The sequence below is a fragment of the Squalius cephalus genome (assembly GCF_949319135.1).
Source record: "Squalius cephalus genome assembly, chromosome: 7".
Classification (NCBI taxonomy): Eukaryota; Metazoa; Chordata; class Actinopteri; order Cypriniformes; family Leuciscidae; genus Squalius; species Squalius cephalus.
In genome coordinates, this window is record NC_137128.1 from 14577593 (window position 1) to 14599127 (window position 21535).

Below are 21535 nucleotides of genomic sequence, written 5' to 3' on the forward strand. Positions count from 1 at the left end.
GACAAAGTGTGTTTGTTTGGTGAAAACTGTCATTTCAAATTCAAAATGTGCTAAAACTACCAAAACACTACAAAACACAAAATGTCTCAAATCAACTTACATAACACTAGCAAAGGTTGTCATCCCCAAAACATTATTACTCATAAAACAATGATCTAAATGATTGCTCATATTGTTAAGAATTCCCTGCAGTACAAAATACATAGTCCGTTTACATTTCAGTACAAATTGTTTTTTGTATAGATGGTAATAAAATTGAAAGACTGTGTAGGTGTTCAGCTATATACATTTTTTCATGTTACAGTTTTTTTCTACAATCTCTACAATAAATTTTACAAAAAAAGTTGTTGTGTAATGCTACCCATTGTTAGTGTTTTTTTAGATCATTGTTTTATTAGTGACAATGTGTGTTTGTTGGGTGACAACCTTTGCTAGTGTTATGGAAGAATGAGTTTATTTGAGGCATGTACACTCACCTAAAGGATTATTAGGAACACCATACTAATACTGTGTTTGACCCCCTTTCGCCTTCAGAACTGCCTTAATTCTACGTGGCATTGATTCAACAAGGTGCTGAAAGCATTCTTTAGAAATGTTGGCCCATATTGATAGGATAGCATCTTGCAGTTGATGGAGATTTGTGGGATGCACATCCAGGGCACGAAGCTCCCGTTCCACCACATCCCAAAGGGTTGAGATCTGGTGACTGTGGGGGCCATTTTAGTACAGTGAACTCATTGTCATGTTCAAGAAACCAATTTGAAATGATTCGAGCTTTGTGACATGGTGCATTATCCTGCTGGAAGTAGCCATCAGAGGATGGGTACATGGTGGTTATAAAGGGATGGACATGGTCAGAAACAATGCTCAGGTAGGCCGTGGCATTTAAACGATGCCCAATTGGCACTAAGGGGCCTAAAGTGTGCCAAGAAAACATCCCCCACACCATTACACCACCACCACCAGCCTGCACAGTGGTAACAAGGCATGATGGATCCATGTTCTCATTCTGTTTACGCCAAATTCTGACTCTACCATCTGAATGTCTCAACAGAAATCGAGACTCATCAGACCAGGCAACATTTTTCCAGTCTTCAACTGTCCAATTTTGGTGAGCTCGTGCAAATTGTAGCCTCTTGTAGCCTCTTCTCATATAGGTATTAAATTGTACAGCGGGTAGTGATCATTTCCTAATATTAAGTTCAATTGTAAATAATGAGATAGGGAAGATAAAGAAAGGAAATACAGGAAAGTGGAAGTATGAGAAAGCAGATTGGGAAAAATTCGAAAGAATATGTGAGGAAGGATTGAAAATGATCAAGATGAATGAAAGAATAATAATTGAAAGAATATATACAGAATTAATATCAGTGATACAGAATGCTGCTAGAGAATGCATTCCGAAAAGCAATGGAAAGAGGGTGGGGAAAATAGTCCCATGGTGGAATGAGGACTGTGCAATAGCAGTTAAAAGGAAAAGGAAAGCATTTAAAATTCTAAGGAAAACTCACAATTGGGAAAACATGATAATATATAAAAAGGCTCAAGCAGAAACTAGAAGAACAATAAAGGAAGTGAAGAAAGAGTATTGGAGATCATATTGTGAAGAAATTAGGAAACATACTCCAATTGAGGAAGTGTGGAGTATGATTAAAAAGATGAGTGGCATCCGAAGAGAATATGAGTATCCTGTGTTATGTATTGGGGAAGAAATAGCAAAAATTTCGAAAAATGTGCAATTTTTAGTCTAATTGCCAAAAGGTTGACCTGGAAATGTTGAGTACAGTGAACTTTTATACAGTAACATGTTCTATAGGGTTATCAAAGTAAAAGTTGTTTGTTTGCCCTTTGGGCAACTTGGGCATTTCTCAGAATTCAACTTTCAAGATTCTCCATTCATTTGTCCTATAGACAAAATGAATGGAGGTCAATGGGACATTTTCACGTGGCCTTACCCTGTTAATTTACTGTAACAACTACAATGCTACTCTCAATACACATGAGACATCTACAGTGGGGAGAACAAGTATTTGATACACTGCAGATTTGTCAGGTTTTCCCACTTACAATGCATGTAGAAGTCTGTAATTTTGACCATAGGTACTCTTCAACTGTGAGTGACAGAATCTAAAACAAAAATCCAGAAAATCACATTGTATGATTTTAAGTAATTAATTTGCATTTTATTGCATGACATAAGTATTTAATACATCAGAAAAGCAGAACTTAATTTTTGGTACAGAAACCTTTGTTTGCAATTACAGAGATCATACGTTTCCTGTAGTTCTTGACCAGGTTTGCACACACTGCAGCAGGGATTTCGGCCCACTCCTCCATACAGACCTTCTCCAGATCCTTCAGGTTTCGGGGCTGTCGCTGGGCAATATGGACTTTCAGCTCCCTCCAAAGATTTTCTATTGGGTTCAGGTTTGGAAACTGGCTAGGCCACTCTAGGACCTTGAGATGCTTCTTACGGAGCCACTCCTTAGTTGCCCTGGCTGTGTGTTTCGGGTCGTTGTCATGCTGGAAGACCTAGCCACGACCCATCTTCAATGCTCTTACTGAGGGAAGGAGGTTGTTGGCCAAGATCTCGCGATACATGGCCCCATCCATCCTCCCGTCAATACAGTCATCAGTCAATACAGGTGCAGTCATCCTGTCCCCTTTGCAGAAAAGCATCCCCAAAGAATGATGTTTCCACCTCCATGCTTCACGGTTGGGATGGTGTTCTTGGGGTTGTACTCATCCTTCTTCTTCCTCCAAACACGGCGAGTGGAGTTTAGACCAAAAAGCTCTATTTTTGTCTCATCAGACCACATGACCTTCTCCCATTCCTCCTCTGGATCATCCAGATGGTCATTGACAAACTTCAGACGGGCCTGGACATGCGCTGGCTTGAGCAGGGGGACCTTGCGTGCGCTGCAGGATTTTAATCCATGACGGCGTAGTGTGTTACTAATGGTTTTCTTTGAGACTGTGGTCCCAGCTCTCTTCAGGTCATTGACCAGGTCCTGCCGTGTAGTTCTGGGCTGATCCCTCACCTTCCTCATGATCATTGATGCCCCACGAGGTGAGATCTTGCATGGTGCCCCAGACCGAGGGAGATTGACCGTCATCTTGAACTTCTTCCATTTTCTAATAATTGCGCCAACGGTTGTTGCCTTCTCACCAAGCTGCTTGCCTATTGTCCTGTAGCCCATCCCAGCCTTGTGCAGGTCTACAATTTTATCCCTGATGTCCTTACACAGCTCTCTGGTCTTGGCCATTGTGGAGAGGTTGGAGTCTGTTTGATTGAGTGTGTGGACAGGTGTCTTTTATACAGGTAACGAGTTCAAACAGGTGCAGTTAATACAGGTAATGAGTGGAGAACAGGAGGGCTTCTTAAAGAAAAACTAACAGGTCTGTGAGAGCCGGAATTCTTACTGGTTGGTAGGTGATCAAATACTTATGTCATGCAATAAAATGCAAATTAATTATTTAAAAATCATACAATGTGATTTTCTGGATTTTTTTAGATTCTGTCTCTCACAGTTGAAGTGTATCTATGATAAAAATTACAGACCTCTACATGCTTTGTAAGTAGGAAAACCTGCAAAATCGGCAGTGTATCAAATACTTGTTCTCCCCACTGTATACTCTGAATATGACATTGTCCACTCTAGAATACTGTTGATGTTAAGCTTAATAGCTTAGCTAACATAGATAGCTAACTGTGGTTAGCAAACTGTTGCTAGCTAACGTTAGCTAGATGTAATGAGCACCAAATACCTATAAATATGACTTAAATGACTTATGATAAATAAGTATACAAAGACACAACTACAGATATGATAGTAATGTGTAATAATACATACCCAACACAGAAAGATCATCTCAAACAGAAAGATCACCTCAGTTTTCTTGAGCTATAGTATTGTTTACCTCAGATCTCCATTGTGACCATTGAGCACTGTTGACCACTTTATCCAACAAAAACAGATGTGCGGTGGCACCCCTAAATCATCATGTACTGGAAAAATATTTTGCATGTGTTGTTTCTACATATATTGGAACACTTTTAGCACCCAGCCATATCAAAATTCAAGAATTGTGTTTTTTGATGCACCCTAATGTACACATAAATAAGATGGAGGATAAATGTAAGAAGATTTTAAATGTAATGAGGTGTATTTCAGGACGAGAATGGGGAGCTGATAGAGTTGCATTAAAAACAATTTATTCGACAATGATAAGAGCAGTATTAGATTATGGTTGTATCGCATATGGAACAGCAGCTAAGTCACAGTTAGGAAAATTAGAACGAATTCAATCACGAGCTTTGATAATATGTTGTGGAGCTTATCCTTCCTCTCCTGTTTCAGCTTTACAGGTGGAGATGGGGGAGATGCCAATTCACTTAAGAAGGAAGCAATTGATACTGGCATACTGGGTAAACCTAAAAGGGCAGAAGGATAGTCATCCAACAAAAGGTATACTTGAAGCATGGTGGGAATATGGGAAAGGGAAAGTTAACAGTTTTGGTTGGATTATTAAGGATTTAGTTCAGGATATGAAATTAAATGAGTATAGAGTTATTCCAGCAGTAATATTACCAACAACACCATTATGGATTTTACCTCAACCAAATGTAGATCTATTCTTATTGGAATCAAGACAAGATAAAGATCAGATGATGTTGGAAGCAGAGATGACAAAATAATATATTGGTATTAAGTATGAAAAATATATACAGGTTTTCACAGATGCATCTAAGGATCCACAGAAGGGACAGGTAGGGGTAGCGTATATCATTCCCAGATTGAAAGTGGCAAGAGGGGAAAGAGTATCAGATCATGTATCTGTGTTTACAGGAGAGTTACTAGCAATTATGGTAGCAATTAATAAAATAAATGAAATTGGGCTAAGTAAAACTTTAATATGCTCAGATTCAAGTTCAGCCTTGATGTGCCTGGAAGCTCAAAAGTCAGATACTAGACAGGATATTGTTTTGGAAATCTTACAGATATTGTTCATGATGCAACAAAAAAATAAGATAGTTCAGTTTTTATGGGTTCCGGCACATACTGGAGTGTCTGGAAATGAAGCAGCAGATAAATTAGCAAAACAGTCTATGGCAAAGGAAACTATAGATATGCAAATTAGAAATCAAATAAATAATTAAAAGGGAGATAAATAAAAATTGGCAATCGTATTGGGATAATGAGAAAAAGGGTAGGCATTTACATTTAATACAACCATTGGTAGGTAGAGGAAGGAATTCAAGTGGGAGAAGGAAGGAAGACTGTATTATTTCTAGATTAAGACTGGGACATACAGGACTTAATTCAACAATGCAAATAATAGGAAAACATCCTACAGGATTATGTGAATGGTGTGGAATCAGGGAAACAGTGGAGCATGTACTTATTAAGTGTAATAAATATTCTGAGGAAAGAAGTAACATAATTGAAGAATTTCAGATGAAAGATAATCAACAATTAACATTAAAGATGATTTTAAACTCAGTAGAAGGGGGTAGGTTAATAATAAAGTTTTTAAGTAGAACAAATTTGATCTATAGAATATAGATAGGCTATTAGTATTTTTAGTATCAGTATCCCTCTCAGGAATATGATGGACTTTGGCTGTAGATGGAGGAGCTGAACACGCAGCAACATTGAAAGCACGAGCCCTGATTGTTATGGGAGTTGTGATATATTGTCTCTGATCTATTACCTACAGTAGATGGCGGTAATGCTCTTTTTAAGAATGTGAACCGCCAATAAGCCCAAAGAAGAAGAAGAAGAAGAAGAAGAAGATGTTCACTGTCAGCTATTGTTTGTGTTAAGTGCATGCTGTCTCGCATGTTGGTTGTTATTTTGAGTTACCTATTAAACAAACTTGTTACCTTTCAATTATCATCGCCTTCATTGGATCTAATTCATGACAGAATAACCGACCTACAAAATGAACAAGGAGGACTGCGTTTCACAGAACGGCCGTTCTACATAATCCTTTCTGGAGGATTATGTAGACGATTACCTCGAACTCTATCATGAGGCGCACTAGGACGATGAAACTCTAAAACAGCATTTCTGGAGCGGGATGGACGATATACTCGGCCAGATGCTGCTGTTGGGGGAGGATCACCTTCCTTTCATTGAGTTCGTCATCTGCGTCTTGCGGGTGTGCGCATCCTCCCTCACTGTGGGAGTCATCGAGGACAACGAAAACATGATCTCTGACTCCCCAGGACTATCAATACCTCCAGCAGCCATCTCTCTGCCCGCTCCAGAGATAACACTTCGTCCCAGCCTGGAGTGTCCCATCATCCTCTCCGGCTCACACCTGCACTCACTCCACCATTACCCCCACCTGCTAGCGATCATTGTTATCACCTTGTCTTCATTGTTCAGTGTATTTAAGTTCCTCTCTGTTCTATGTTCACTGTCGGTTATTGTTTAAGTGCACACTGTTTGTGCGTTGCACGCTGTCTCACATGTTAGTTGTTATTTTGAGTTGCCTATAAACTTGTTACCTTTCAATTATCATAGTCTTCATTGGATGTAATTCATGACAGTATGGCCTGTTTTGGTAGTTTTAGTGAATTTTGAATATGAAAATAACTGCTGTGCCAAGTTGAAAGTTGGTTAGGAGAACTGCAAAGAGTTTTGGAAAATTCACATGAGAAATGTGCCTTAGCGATTTTAAAAATTAACTTTTTATTTTGAATTAGTTTTTAGTTTTATATTTTCGTCCTTTATTTTACTTTTAAAGTTTTTGTCAGTTTGTTTATTTAAGGATTTTTTTAAATGAGTTAAGGACTTAACCTGTCCTGTATTTTAGATGGGTTATGCTAAATGAAAATGAGAAATGTTGCCTTGCCAATTAGCTGAAATAAAATACTGTTTTATGTTTTGTTTAATGTTTTATTGTCTGTTAACATTTTATTTTCAGTAACAGAATTTATGGTTTTAGTTTTTGTTAATTATATTAATCCTGCCAAAGGCATGTTTTTCCATCTTCTACAGAGTTGAATAATGTTGTAATGGACTCCTCTTATGCCTTCAAATAATATAGTTAGATTGCAGTTTCTATTAACCAGGTGTGAATAGAGTATTAAATCATGCTAGTCTTTTTCAGTCCCTATGAAAATAGTCTTGGTGCATTGCTTACAACTTAAATGTGTTTGGCAAGATAGGCTGTGACCTGCCAGATAGGATGAATCTAGGTGTATCAATCTGATATCCAAATTATTCTATTTTGTGCATAAAAAGAAACCAATTACCCTGATTGTTTGATAATAGTTTACAAGGAAACATAAAAACATAAACTTAATTAACCACTACAAATATTAAATAATGTTACAAATATATATATAAATATATATATATACACACTACTGGTCAAAAGTTTTAGATCGGTAAGATTTTAATGTTTTTAAAAGAAGTAAAAATCACTTTCCAGAACATTCTCTTTCCAGAACATTCCAGAAATCACTTTCCAGAACATTCTCATTCACAGTTCCATGCTGGTGGAACGCTCTCCCCACCGTCATCCGGAACGCAGAATCCCTAACAACATTCAAAAGACAGCTGAAAACCAATCTATTCCGTGAACACTTAACCTCTTAGAAAAAAAAAATAAAAAAATTCCTTTCCCTTTGAAACATCACTTATCAGGCTTATGCTACTCTGAATAATGCCTGAACTTCGTATTTTGAGCACTCCTTGCGTTGTTGTTGTTTTTGCCTCTTCGTGATGACTCGCTTAATTTAGTCCTAATTTGTAAGTCGCTTTGGATAAAAGCGTCTGCTAAATGACTAAATGTAAATGTAAATGTAAGTATTTTCTGCTCACCAAGGCTGCATTAAAAAACATTAATATTGTGAAATATTATGACAATTTAAAATGACTGTTTTCTATTTTAATATATTTTAAAATGTAATTTATTCCTCAGATGAAAGCTGAATTTTCAGCATCATTACTCCAGTCTTCAGTGTCACATAATCCTTCAGAAATCATTTTAATATGCTGATTTTATGCTCAAAAAAACATTCATTATTATTTTCAATGTTGAAAACAGTTGTGTACAATTTTTTTTTCTAAATTCTTTGATGGATAGAAAGTTCAGAAGAACAGCATTTATTTAAAAATATTTTCTAACATTATAAATGTCTTTACTGTAACTTTTGATCAATTTAACTCATCCTTGATGAATAAAAGTATTGATTTATTTTATTTCTTTATTTCCCCCAAAATAAAATTAAAATTCTTACTGACCCCAAACTTTTGATGTTACAAAAGCTTTCCATTTCAGATAAATTCTGTTTTATTTTACTTTCTATTCATCATAGCATCATGAAATAAAAATGTAAAAAACTGTTTTCAACATTGATAATAATCATAAATGTTTCTTGATCTTCAAATCATCATATTAGAATGATTTCTGAAGGATCATGTGACACTGAAGACTGGAGTAATGATGCTGAAAATTTAGCTTTGATCACAGGAATAAATTACACTTTACTATATATTCACATAGAAAACAGCTGTTTAAAATCATATAATTCACAATATGACTTTTTGTTTGTATTTTTTAATCAAATAAATGCAGCCTAGGTGAGCAGAAGATACTTCTTTTAAAAGCATTAAAAATCTTACCGATCTAAAACTTTTGACCGGCAGTGTATATAAGATGTAAAAAAGTACTCCTCCAATAGTATTTTTCCTTAGTACAAGCAAATCACCTACCTCTCCATAGTTATGGCAGATCTTCTTAAGTCTTTGTAAAATTACTATGAATTGATCACGAACCCACAAACTTTGACTCTATCTACACAACAAGGCGAAAAGAGGCACAATGGATCATTTTCCCTCAAAACCATTCACTACCAAGTACAGGCAGTGACACACAGGAGCAACACCACAAGCCAATAGATCCATTGTTCTCCCTTCTGTTTGTGTTTCTTTTATTGTGGTTTCCAACATGATTCTGTCACAGAGCCATCATCTCAGTTACAGTCTTCAGCCCTTTAAAGGCAATGGATTTTTTTGTTTAAGTCCTAAAAGGGGGACTAATTTTAACACTAATTATAGTAGATTGTTCAGTTATGTTTTTCTAATGGGTGATCTTCATTTCTTATTTAAAATGAGAAATATAATAGTCATATCATATAACCTTTTCATGAACCTGAAAAGGAGAATCAGTAATGACAAACTTGCACGTGTCATAGCAAGTAAAAACATTAATGAGATTGGAAAAAATGCAGCAGTGAAGAATAATAACTTCTGAAGAATAATGACTTCAAAAGTCTTGGAATAAGTCATATTAACTATATGAGACGTTTGTCTTTTTTTTTCCTTTTTAGAGTTTGTGTGTAAAAAAAAAAAAAAAACTATACCAGCACTAACCAACATAAACCAACACAGAATGCATGCTGGTTTATTCTGGATTTCTCACCAGTTATCTGCCTGCCTGCATAAACTGACCCAACACTCATAGTTCCTTCCTGTTTATCTGATGCTTCATACCTACTAAACAAACTAAATAAAACAAAACAGAAGAGAGGTCATAATGACTTCCACTCCCATAAAAGGCAGAAAGAATGTTAACACAACATGTTACACTTGTAAAACTTGTTCCTTGTAAAACGTATGTCTAATTCAGTGAATTTGCATGTTAGGCCTAAAATAAGCACTTTGATAATGCAGATTTTGTTAATTAAAATAATCTTTTGAAAATTTGTAACAGAAGACAGAAAAATATATAGCAGTTAAGTTATGCACTTTTTTCCTGTATCTGCAGACAAATTATAAGGGAGATTTTAAAGGTTAATTGTCATACGTTTTTCTTCAATGATTTCGCAGGATAGTTACATTTTAGTTTCTGTATAGACACATACCTTAAAAGGATATTTTCCAAAAATGAAAATTCTGTCATCATTTACTCACCCTCATGTCATTCCAAACATTTTCTGGCAGATATTTTAACTATTATAACTAACAAATGTTTTACTTTTATGCAACGGATGTGATTGGGGTCCAAAGCAACATTGGACTTTCATTATTTTATGCATCATGAGTAAATTATGTTATAATTAAAATTTTGGAGCTATGAACTTTATAAACTGTTCCTAAACTTGTCCCACCAAGAATCACTACTGGAGAAAATAAATGTAATTGTAAACTTTTGACTCAAGCTTAAGCTTAAGCTTAAGCACAAGATTAAGCTCTTAACATATGGTGTGATAACTCCAGTACATACAACAATAATAAGTCCAACAAATAAATAAGAACTTAGATCTCTGATAGATAGTGTAAATGTGTAAAATCAGATTCATTTTATTTAAACAGGGACAATGCACAAGTTAACATTAACCTTGTATCAAAACAAGGAGAGATCCATTGTGCCAGGTTGTAGCACAAGTGCTATTTTCCGCCCATAGTCCCTTAACTTAAATGAAGTAGACAGATTCAATGCTTTGTTTTAGCAGGCATTTTTCTATGTCAATAGTATATAAAAAATATATTATAAAGTGCCTTGGTGCAAAGGTCAAGCAAATAAAGTTGACCCTAAATTAGTTTTTTTAGTTTTTTTAGAAATGGGGCATTTTACATTGGCAATTTAAAATAAATATCAGTTCAGTATAGTCAATAACAAACAACGAAAAGACAAGTAGCTTAATGTCTTTATTTTATATATGATATACACCTCATATATATATATATATATATATATATAGTTTTTCTCACAAATAGCACATGGGCAATCATCACAATATGTTGTTGTTGTTTTTTTGTTTTTTTAAGTAGATGATTATACACAAAAATATCTTGTTCCTGTGTATGTTGTATGACATTTGTTCTTGCATATATACAATCTTTGTGTAACACAGAGTAAATGCAAGCACATGGGACTGTTGAGACTTTCAGGCTGTGAGATATATCAAAAGCAACACCTCAGATATTTAGGACTGTAATTAACCTTTTCCGGCAATCTCACCATATAAATACAGAGGAAATGTCAGCATGTCGGTTTTAAAGTCAGCTTTCATAAAGGAATACTGTCTGTTAATAAGTATTGTTGAAGCTTCAGTGTATTAAATCATAGAATAATGATAACTAGAATTTTTTTAAAATCGAAGTCTGTATCTAAACTGGATGTCTTTCGTTGGTTGCATGGAGCCAAAGCCCCATCGTCTGATATCAATGCCTGGAATCTCTTCATTTGGATTTTTCAGCTCCAATTCAAAGTAGGACAACATGAGAAAGACAAACTGCTTCAGCTCATTTGTGGCGAAGAATCTTCCTGGACACATAGTGGTTCCTGCTCCCCAAGGCATGTTGTAATACTTGAGTTTCTTTCCTCCCTTGTAGAAATTTGTCTTTTTGCTTCCATCTGGTGTGAGAAAACGGTCATACTTGAAGGTGAAGGGATCTGGGTAAACTTCTGGGTCTACCTGAACAGCTGTGTAGGGGAAAATCGCCACTCTGTCACCCTCACGGATCTTGTACTCTTGTCCATTGGCCATGTTGATGGTCATATCCTGCATGACAGCTCTTGTAAGGACAGGGGCAGCTGTAAGACGGAGGGTCTCCTCCACTGCACTGTCTAGAATGGGAGTTTTGAGGAGCATATCCCTAGTCAGGTCAATTAGTGGCCCACCTTGTTTTACTTCCTGCCCTGTTTCTCTGAGCACCCGCTCAACTTCATTCTTAATGCTGTTCATAGCCTCAGGGTGCTTCATCAGATACAAGAGTAGCCAGAATGCTGCAGGACCTGTGTTTCCCTGAGATGCCCACAGAAGCAGAAACATGTATCGATCCTGCATGAACTCTTGCATGCCCTGGTCAGCTCTCACCTGTTGCTGTTCATGTACCCATCCGCTGATGTTGTCTCTAGATCTCATCTTCTGCACTGAAAGTGTGTTCCAGAACAGCCTTTTCAAACGCTCTGACTCCATCTTCTCACTGGGTCCCAGGACACCATAAGCCAGATTCGGGAATAACTGGTCATATTTTCTGAATTCCCAGAAAAGTTCATTCGAATGCTCCCGGTCAATTTCCTTAGCTTTTTCCAAAGTCCCTGTACTTTTGTGTGACTCATTACCAAACAGCGCAAGATAGCCAGCGCGAAAGACAATGTTGTAGCTGTAAGCAAATAGTCCAGTTTCTTGCCATGGCTTGTCATTCCCAGATCCAATGCTGTGGAGCATCAAATTCTGAAGATTGCACATCATAGCCTGAGTCATGACAACCAGACCATCTCCCATGAGGTGCTTGGAACTTGATGCCTGGAGAAACTTGTGTTCATTTTCCAAGGAATGATAGCCAAATACTCTTGCAACTAGTAGTTCTGCAAATTTAGTAAAGTCCAGCTTTGTTCTTGACTCTTTCACCACTGAGCCAAAAGAAAGTGGATCTGTAATGAAAGTGAAATAAAAGCCTCCCAGCTGCACTGTAAAAATATCTCCATGTTTTTCTTTCATTCGCTGCAGGAATTTGGCTGTGTCCTTCCTGAATTCCAGAACATGACCAAGCCAGGGAATAGGTCCCTTATCCAGAGGGGGTTCTGCAGGTCGCCTGCGGCGAAAAGACCCCAAAAGGTAGAGGGCTCCTATGACAGAGATAAAAAGTGCAAGCAGGATTTGAAAAAGGCTGCCCATGTTCCTCTTTTGGCGTTCTCGTAGCTGCACTATGCTCTCTTTTTAATTCCTCTTTCCTGGCAGCTGTGTGTAGGCCCCACCTCCTGCAGTTATTCCAAATCACATGACTTCTTGTGAATTTCTGTAGTGCAGGGAATGATTGTTTTTGTGTATGCAGTGTTATTTTTTATTTTTTTTGTGCTATATTTTAAAACATAAGTTGAACACTATTCAGATCATTTATGCGATCAGTTTATCAACATTTTGCTTAGATTTCACTTAAACAATTTGACATTTTGGGTGAATCACATTATTAAATTGCCATAATGGATCAGGGCTTCCCTAATTGAAAAATATATATATATTTTCCCAACCAAAGTGATGTCATTTGATATTTGTCACTTGTTACATGTCCAGATGTACTAAATGTATCATTTATAAATCTAATAATTTATTTTCTGAAATGAATGTTATATAGTAACAAATAGTATGTGAAAAGAAAGCTGGGGTTTGATTTTAAATATCAAATTGTAAGTACAAAACATTAATAAATCTATTAACTAATAATAATTCAATAGTTTAATACTAATCATTCACACACTATGGCTAGGAGGAAGCAAATAATAGTTTATGCTGGATTCAGATTAGCCTACTGTTATAGTCAAATGTCTATCTTCTACATCACAGTCTGCAGATATATGTCATGATGTAGAAGGGAAAGGATCAAGGCTGTTCTTATCACTGAGATAAGATATATTTTGTTGCAGTAGTTAGATATAACCTTGATGTTGCAATAAAGGTTACCTTGATTCATTGCCTGTTGCTAAATGTCTACCAATACCTGCATTTACTTTACTTTACAGAGCACTGAAGAATAACAGACATATTAATCAGTACAGTTTAGTGAAATGTATATGGTCCAATTTCCTTAAATATTGATATTATTAATTGTATTTTGTAAATGCTGAGTTTAGTTAACCATTGAAGATAAAATATTATTATGTAATTTTAGATCTTCCTGAACATCAGTAATGTCAACCATTCAGAACGACCTAACTTAAAAATGTTAAATGTTATTTATTTATTTGTTTGTTTGTTTGCAATATATTCATGTTTAGTCAGAGGCTTTTATCCAAATCGTATTTGAGGAACACAACAAGCACAACGAGCAATTTATCAAGATCCAACCATACTTAAAATACTAAAATGGCAGTTTTAAGAGTACGAAGTGATGTTCCTTATTTGTAAATTGGTCTGGGAAAAAAAAAACCTCTGGAAAATGACTAAATGTAAATGTAATACAAATAAAACAGTGTAATAATATATGGGAGAGCTCATTTTGGATAATCCACATCACTGATTTTCAGGAAGATCTTGCTGCTCATCATTTAAATAGTTGGTCAGTGTTTGCTGTAGCAGTTTGCAGTGCTCTGTCAGAGTTCCTCTGAAACCCTCCACCTTCCCGAGCTCCACCTAGATCTGCTACAGGCAGTTTCATATATGCTATCTGTGCAGCAGCAGTATGTTTTTCATGCTCACAGCAGTGTGTCTGTATTTATTGGCACTGGCGGTAGCAAGTCTCTGTACTAGTGTAGTGTAGTAGATCTATTTCGGCAAGTCCGAAACTTTCGGCAACTGGAGACATATTATACAACTTATTTAAATATATAAATATTATATATATATTATATTTATAAATTTATATTTATATAAATACAACTTATTTAACATAAATTAAATCAACTTTCGGGGTCTATTTCGGCAACTCTTCAGAGAGTTCAGAGAGTCATGATAGAATTGTCTCAGTTACTGCTGTAACCCTCGTTCCCTGATGGAGGGAACGGAGACATTATGCCGACTGACATATGGGGTCTCACTAGGGAGCCCCAATCACCTCTGAGTTTTAGAAAAACAGCCAATGAAATTGGCTAGTGGAATTTGCATGTCTAGCCACTCCCCCGTACATACGGGTATATTAGATGGCAGCATGCATACATTCATTTAGCTAGTGCTGAGGAGCCGAGATGGTGTTTCGGCCATTCAGTGTGGTAGTTCAAGGTTGTGGCAGGAGGGACATAACATCTCCGTTCTCTCCATTAGGGAACAAGGTTTACAACAGTAACTGAGACGTTCCCTTTCTGTCAGTCATGTTCAATGTTATGTCAACTGACAAATGGGGCCCCTATGGAAAGCGCCACAACCACTGAACTATATTATGAGTGTTGGCAATGCAGCTGCTGGCAAGCTGTAGCGTGCCTGTTGGCAACTGCCCTTGCTAAGTTGTAACCTACCCACACCACATGAACACTGCATTGGCTCCCTATTAAACATCGCATGAATTTTAAAATATTGCTGATTACTTACAAAGCACTAAATGGTTGAGCGAGCTCTTAACGCATTATAGTCCTTCACGTTTATTGCGATCTCAAAATTCCGGCCAGTTAATAATACCTAGAATATCAAAATCGACTGCTGGCGGTAGATCCTTTTCCTATTTAGCACCAAAACTTTGGAACAGTCTTCCTAACATTGTCCGGGAAGCAGACACACTCTGTCAGTTCACAGCCAGATTAAAGACACATCTCTTTGACCTAGCATTCACATAATACATTATATACTTCTATAATTCAATGTTAGGCTGCATAGATTAGGTCAGCTGGAACCGGGAACACTTCCCATAAATCTTGATGTACTCGTTACATCATAAGAAGAATGGCATCTACGCTAATTTTAGTGTCTTTGTTTATCCCAGAGCGGCTGAGTCCATAGCCACTTTTAAGAAACGGCTGAAGACACTTCTTTTTCGACAGCACTTGATCCAGTAATACTAACACTTTCTCTCTACTACTCTATTCTGTTCTATAAAAAAAAAAAAAAAAAAAAAAAAAAAGCGTTTATTTAAACTGAGAAGGGTCATAGCACTTGCATTTTGTTGTCCTACTGCTAGTTTAACTGCTTCTATTGTTCTCATTTGTAAGTCGCTTTGGATAAAAGCGTCTGCTAAATGAATAAATGTAAATGTAAATGTATCCCGAGGTTTTCCCGCAGCCTGCCGGATCCAGGCCGTATCCAGATCTGACGAAGGACCTTCGCCTGGACCCGATGACAACGCAGTGCTGAAGTGCCAACTAGTCTCTCCCTATGGAGGATCCCTTTACCACTCTACAGATAAAGCGTTGCCGGAAAATTTTGCGTACCTACCCCGAAGTGACAAAATAAAATAAAAGTCTGTACTTTGTAAAGACCAGTACTTTGTTTAGGCTTGGTTTGTAGGGAATTCCAAACCTGCACACATATATTCAAACGCACATAACTATAGAACCAATTCTTAATGCGTATGTGAACGCCATCAGCGTTTATCACAGGTTCGCGTTTAAAGTCTGTGTAGAGAGAATGGTGACGTCTTAGCGGCCCCTAATTTAATAACAAATGATCGTTGCGACGGAAGCGAATCAATCAAAACTAACTTTAGCTGGAAAATTACTTTATTAAAGAAAAAACAATCTCTGTTACCCTAAATTATACGTTTGTCTCTGTAAAGCTGCTTTGAAACAATCTACATTGTTAAAAGCGCTATATAAATGAGGATGATTTGACTTGACTTGACTTGACTTGACATGTAAGTCCAAAAATCATCGGGGTGGAATGGACAGGGCTTACCATGCAGATGTCATTTGCTGTTGTTCCTGTATGTTCTTTAGGGAAAGAGTGCTATTTTCTTTCAGCCATAACCGATAGTTAATGCTGGGGAAGCGTACCTAGTCCAGGTGGAGATGAACGTGTGGAAATACACATATGGACTGACCTGTGACCTGGAGGAAACCCCTGGTGGAGTGAGCCCTTACTCCACAGGGGCACGGCACGCCTTTGGATCGGTGCGCCAATGCGATGTCATCCGTTATCCAGTGGACCAACCTCTGCTTGGAGACAGCCTTTCCCTTCTGCTGACCTCCAAAGCAGACAAAGAGCTGCTCAGAGCTTCTGAAGCTCCACGTAGTGCGTAAGGCACGAAAGGGACAGAAGGGAGTGGTGGGAACTTTGGGAACGTATCTGGGCCGGGGTCTCAGGATCACGCGAGAGTGGGTTGACCCGAATTCTAGGCACATTTTGTTGACAGAAAATACCTGCAGGTCCGCTTAATGTTCCCATAGTGTCAACACCATGACACAGCATCGAGTTCCCTCACAAGGGAACATTTTAGGGTTATGTATATAACCCGGTTCCCTGAGAAGGGAATGACAGGCTGCATCACATTGCCATTCTTCAGGCAGGCCTGTTCGTCTTCCTTAAATCGAAGTTGATGGCGTTTATTGCCAGCACCCTTTTATAGTCATGCCAGTGACGTCATATGACTGCCGTGGTCAAAAGCACTGGCCTGATTTCTCATTTGCCTTAAGACACCGGCACACACTGGAAGCATTCTCAGGTAACCAGGTTACATATGTAACCCTAAGACGTTTGATGGCCAGTGACCATAATGTAAAAAACAAAATTGTTATGAAAATAAATGATTTAATCTTGAATTATAAATCCATATATTTTCCAGACCACTTGTCTTTGTAGGATCATAGGGATGGTGGAGCTTATCCCTGCATCTCAGACTGAAGTCAGGAGCACCCAGATGAACAGAGCAAATGGGTGGTGGTCCCCCTCTCAGTGGAAATCATTAGCCCCTTTGGCTTTTACACATTAAATCCGTTAAATTACTGTAAAATTACCAGATTTTGACTTTTCCAGTAAATACATAAATGTGCTGTTCACACAAGCAATGGTATTCTGTCTTTTTACTGGTAAGATGCTATTCACACATCAGTACCAAAATTCCGGTACACTCTAGGGTGTCAATCATCTGAAATGATCTATAAACTCCATCTATAAGCACCGTTTTCATCATTCACCATCTGTCCAATTTGACAACATTGCATTTTAGCCCTTTAGGGGGCCATATGCTGCTCACTCCCCTAAAACCGCAATATGGACAAAGGGTTGTGTGACGAGTGTGTTGTGAGTAATTTTTTTAAAGCTAAGCATTTGCTAAAAGGATTTTACAATTATAAAAATTTGACCTCCTCAAAAATACACTATTCGGATACTGTACATCTAGGCTAGAAATACTCTTTCTGACTTAGACATTCAGCTTGATAAAGGCCCTAGTGATTGCCTCCATAAGTTTGAGAGCAACAATTTAAATAGGCCTTGAACTTTGCATTATAGATACAGGTTTTTTTTTTTTTTTTTTTTTTGCCATGAGAGACATGACTTTTAAACAGCAAACAAGTAATGCATTTGACCTTCCATTGTATTTTCTGGAGAAAAAGAAAAAAAAAGATGGAATATAAAATGGTGTTTTATTTGTAAGTCACATTTGTTTTTATATATATAAAAAAAATCCTGGTAAAGACTGTACAAATCTGTAAAATATATAACAAAATACCAGTGTGTTGCATTATATAACTATCCAACAATCCAAACTTAAACTGATGTTCTTGAAGATAAAAGAAAACAAAAGAATAATTGAGCTTTGTTTAATTATGCTTCTAGCAGAGTCATTTTTAATCCAAACCGTGAAAGGTCAAGGCTACCGTTATCTTTATGATAAGAATGTTGGGGAAAGGCCACTTGTTGAACTGATTCAGCATATCTCAAAATCTGTTGAAAACATTGTATTTTACATTGTCAATATTAATGTTTTGCAGAAAAAAACTTGATTACATAAGCATTTTAGCTTGACAACAAAATGCTGATAGTGCCTCCCACCTCACCTCACCTCACCTCACCTCACAGTGTTTAATCTTTAAGACACACACACACATTATTTTGACTTTGGTTTTATTTTTGCTGAATCAGCCATTGCTGTGAAAGAAATTCAACTAACTTCAACAACAAATGTTGTCATTAAAAAAATATATATATAAAACCAAGCTAATATAAACATATAAACTGCTAAAAATATGTTTATATATAATTAGATACACAAATAAACCATAGTGATTAGTGGAGTGGAATCTGTGTTGGTATAATTATTAAACTGAGATACACACAGTAATCATAATATAATTTTTTTTTTTTTTTTCACAAGCTTTTACATTGGCTCTGGTAGTAAGTTATTAGGTCGTTCAGCACAAAAGCTCAGGTCATGGGCCTGATATTGCTGAACTGCCCGTAGCTCTATAGCACCATCCTGACAGGACATGTTTGATGAACTGTTGCTTTCCTCAAGCAGATACTCCCTTGGACTTTTGGAAGCATTTCTCAATCGTTTCCAGACTTTTTTGTTTAAAAATATATACAAAAGAGGATTTATGAAAACATGCATGAAAGCAATACATTCTGTAACCTGAATAGCAAAGTCCAAGTGTATGTTAGTGGAACATGTATAAAAAATGTGAAGGTCTTGCAAAGCATGCATGAAAATTACAACACTGTAGGGGAACCAGAGGAGAAAAAACATGACAGTGAATCCAATTTCATATTTAAACATCTGGAATGTGTTCCTTACCACAGAAACACACGGTAGTCTGATGGAACAAAATAGGAGCACTAAAAATGGTATGACAAACCCAAGTATGTTCATCTGAAATCTTACATAGATTTTCCAGCCAACATTATTGTGGAAGTTGAAAGTGCAAATGTTCAGTTCATGGACCTTTTGAGTCTCAACAAAGCTGACATGGACAGCAGCAGCCAAAACTGATAAAAGCCACACCAAAATGCACATAATAGTATTCCTCTTTGGACTGTTGAAGATCCTGATGTTAGAAACAACACATACAATGTCCATAAATCTTTGCAAGCTCTGACTAGCAACAAAGAGATTGCTGCTATACAAACTGACCATGTAAACCAATGTGATTGCCTTACAGCTTTGATCACCAAAGATCCATTCACTGCTGGCATACACAGCCCAGAATGGAAGGCTCAGTGTAAAAGTAAAATCCGATATGACCATGTGCAGAGGCAACACCTTCCTCAGAGTTTTGTATTTGATGAACAATATTAGGAGGGTTAAATTAGCAATAATGCTCAGCGCACAGGTAATGGAGTAAAATATAGGTAGAAACACACTGCTGAATTCCTTCAGATGTGTCTTCTTGCAGAGTCCATATTCTTCAAGTCCTTCTGCATTATGATAGTCCTCATAATTGCTGTTCTCCTCTGAGTTTAAAACATCCATGGTTTGAAATCAGCTGTAAGTCTTTGTTGCAAATTTTTGTTATTGATAGAAAATCCCTTTAACTTAAGAGTACTTTCACATAAGTATGGCACTCAGGATACTTGCCCATAAACGTTTTCCATTTTTTTCTTCAGGAAAATCCCCGTCTGTTGGAAATACAGAACAAACAGCCGTAAGCATGGAAAATATTAGCATGGAGTGCACATCCTGGAATGCTAATACTAACACAATGGATCTGAGAAGTAGTTTGCAGTTCTAAAGCACTTTTTTAGAGCAGTCTATATCAACAATAAGAGAGGAAACTTGCTTCGCTGAGCATTGGGAGGAGCAGGAAATGGGCATATCACTGACAAACACACATGAAATGCAATAGTAATTTTGTTTTTCTGGTTTGTCTTACCCTAATGAAAAAAAAAAAAATATATATATTCTTAAGCACAATTTGTCCTTTAGTATAACTATATGTATTTGTGGCCCACTATAAATTGGTATACTTAACATCTGTTAAACTGGAACAACTAATTTTGTACTAAATGCATTTTACATTTACATTTGCATTATATTTATATTTGTACAAATGCATTTATTCAACTAAAGTTGTATTTAATATACTTTTCAGTTACACTGCATGAGTGTTGAACATTAATATTATACTGAAAACAATATTTTAGTGCTTTTAAAACACATTGCATTCCAAGTAAATTTGAAGTTTGATAATGGCATCATTATTTTGTGCTTCAAATACAATAATCTTTATAAATAATGGCACAGCTTAAGAATTTGCCTTCTACAGGCACACCCAGTATACCAGTAACTCGCATATCCAGAGAACATCAGTGAAACTGTAATATCTTACATATAAATCATACTACTACATGAATTGAGTTGAAGTTAACACTTTCTGTTTGCAACAGTTACAGTAACAGACATGACACTCCATGCCTCCTTCATGGCACATCTTCTTCAACTAACTTTTCCAAGATAGAACACAACAATTTTGATACACAAATGACACCTAGTGGTTACTTCAGGATACTACAGAAACAATGAGAACATATATATATTGAATGTAGGAACCACCACGTACTAGAATCGAACACGGGTCGCTGCCAAACAAACGCACTCGTTTTGACAGTTGCGCCACAACGTAGATATGCATTACACAAAACTGGAGTTACTTTGTGTTCTTTCCATACTGTTACAAGTATTAATATAAGCAAACAGATTTTTCCATTAATGACAGCACAAATTATATGGATTTAAAGACTGCAAATCGCAGAGAAAAATCTCAATAGAGGCGCAATAAGTGGTGCATGAAAATAAACGCGAAACTGTATAGAACAAGAAAGTATGGAAGCCCATTCCCGCCACATAAGAAAAAAAAACGAGCATAAAAACTCGAAATTATGACATTCTTAAGTCATTATTATGACATAAAATGTTGAATTTATGATTTACTATATCGAAATTATGACTTTAAAAGTCATAATTATGTGATAAAAAGTCAAACTTTTGACATACCAAGTCGAAATTTTGACATATTACTAAGTCGAAATTATGACTTTAAAAGTCGTAATTATGAGATAAAAAGTCAAAATTTTGACATACCAAATCGAAATTATGACATGACTAAATCGAAATTATGACTTGTCGACTAAGCTTATTGATCTTCAGGCTTCACTCGACAGGACATGACACGACACAGGATGACGTGCATGCTTCCATAGAATTGTGAA

The 21535-nt window shown here is 36.7% G+C and overlaps 3 protein-coding genes across 4 annotated transcripts in view; all 3 read right to left on the minus strand.

Annotated features, from left to right (window-relative positions):
• The window catches only part of gjc2 (gap junction protein gamma 2), a 310096-nt gene extending 301270 nt beyond the window's left edge, over window positions 1–8826 (minus strand). For both annotated transcript variants that reach the window (XM_079877269.1, XM_079877271.1), the window contains exon 1: window positions 8733–8826. The gene's annotated coding sequence lies outside the window, so the exon portion shown is untranslated. The remainder of the gene's footprint in view (window positions 1–8732) is intronic.
• A 1892-nt stretch (window positions 8827–10718) lies between these two features.
• On the minus strand, window positions 10719–12705 carry LOC307162228 (5-beta-cholestane-3-alpha,7-alpha-diol 12-alpha-hydroxylase-like). Its single transcript, XM_079877437.1, has one exon. It carries the CDS (start codon window positions 12644–12646, stop codon window positions 11114–11116), a length of 1533 nt encoding a protein of 510 aa, XP_079733563.1. The 5' UTR covers window positions 12647–12705; the 3' UTR covers window positions 10719–11113.
• Window positions 12706–18641: 5936 nt separating this feature from the next.
• On the minus strand, window positions 18642–20010 carry LOC307161881 (atypical chemokine receptor 2). The gene has a single exon (XM_079876825.1). It carries the CDS (start codon window positions 19797–19799, stop codon window positions 18708–18710), a length of 1092 nt encoding a protein of 363 aa, XP_079732951.1. The 5' UTR covers window positions 19800–20010; the 3' UTR covers window positions 18642–18707.
• Window positions 20011–21535: the final 1525 nt, after the last annotated feature.

What these genes read in the sequence shown, in the direction of transcription:
- LOC307161881 (XM_079876825.1), bottom strand. Translation starts at nt 19,799, where the DNA reads ATGGATGTTTTAAACTCAGAGGAGAACAGCAATTATGAGGACTATCAT.
- LOC307162228 (XM_079877437.1), bottom strand. Translation starts at nt 12,646, where the DNA reads ATGGGCAGCCTTTTTCAAATCCTGCTTGCACTTTTTATCTCTGTCATA.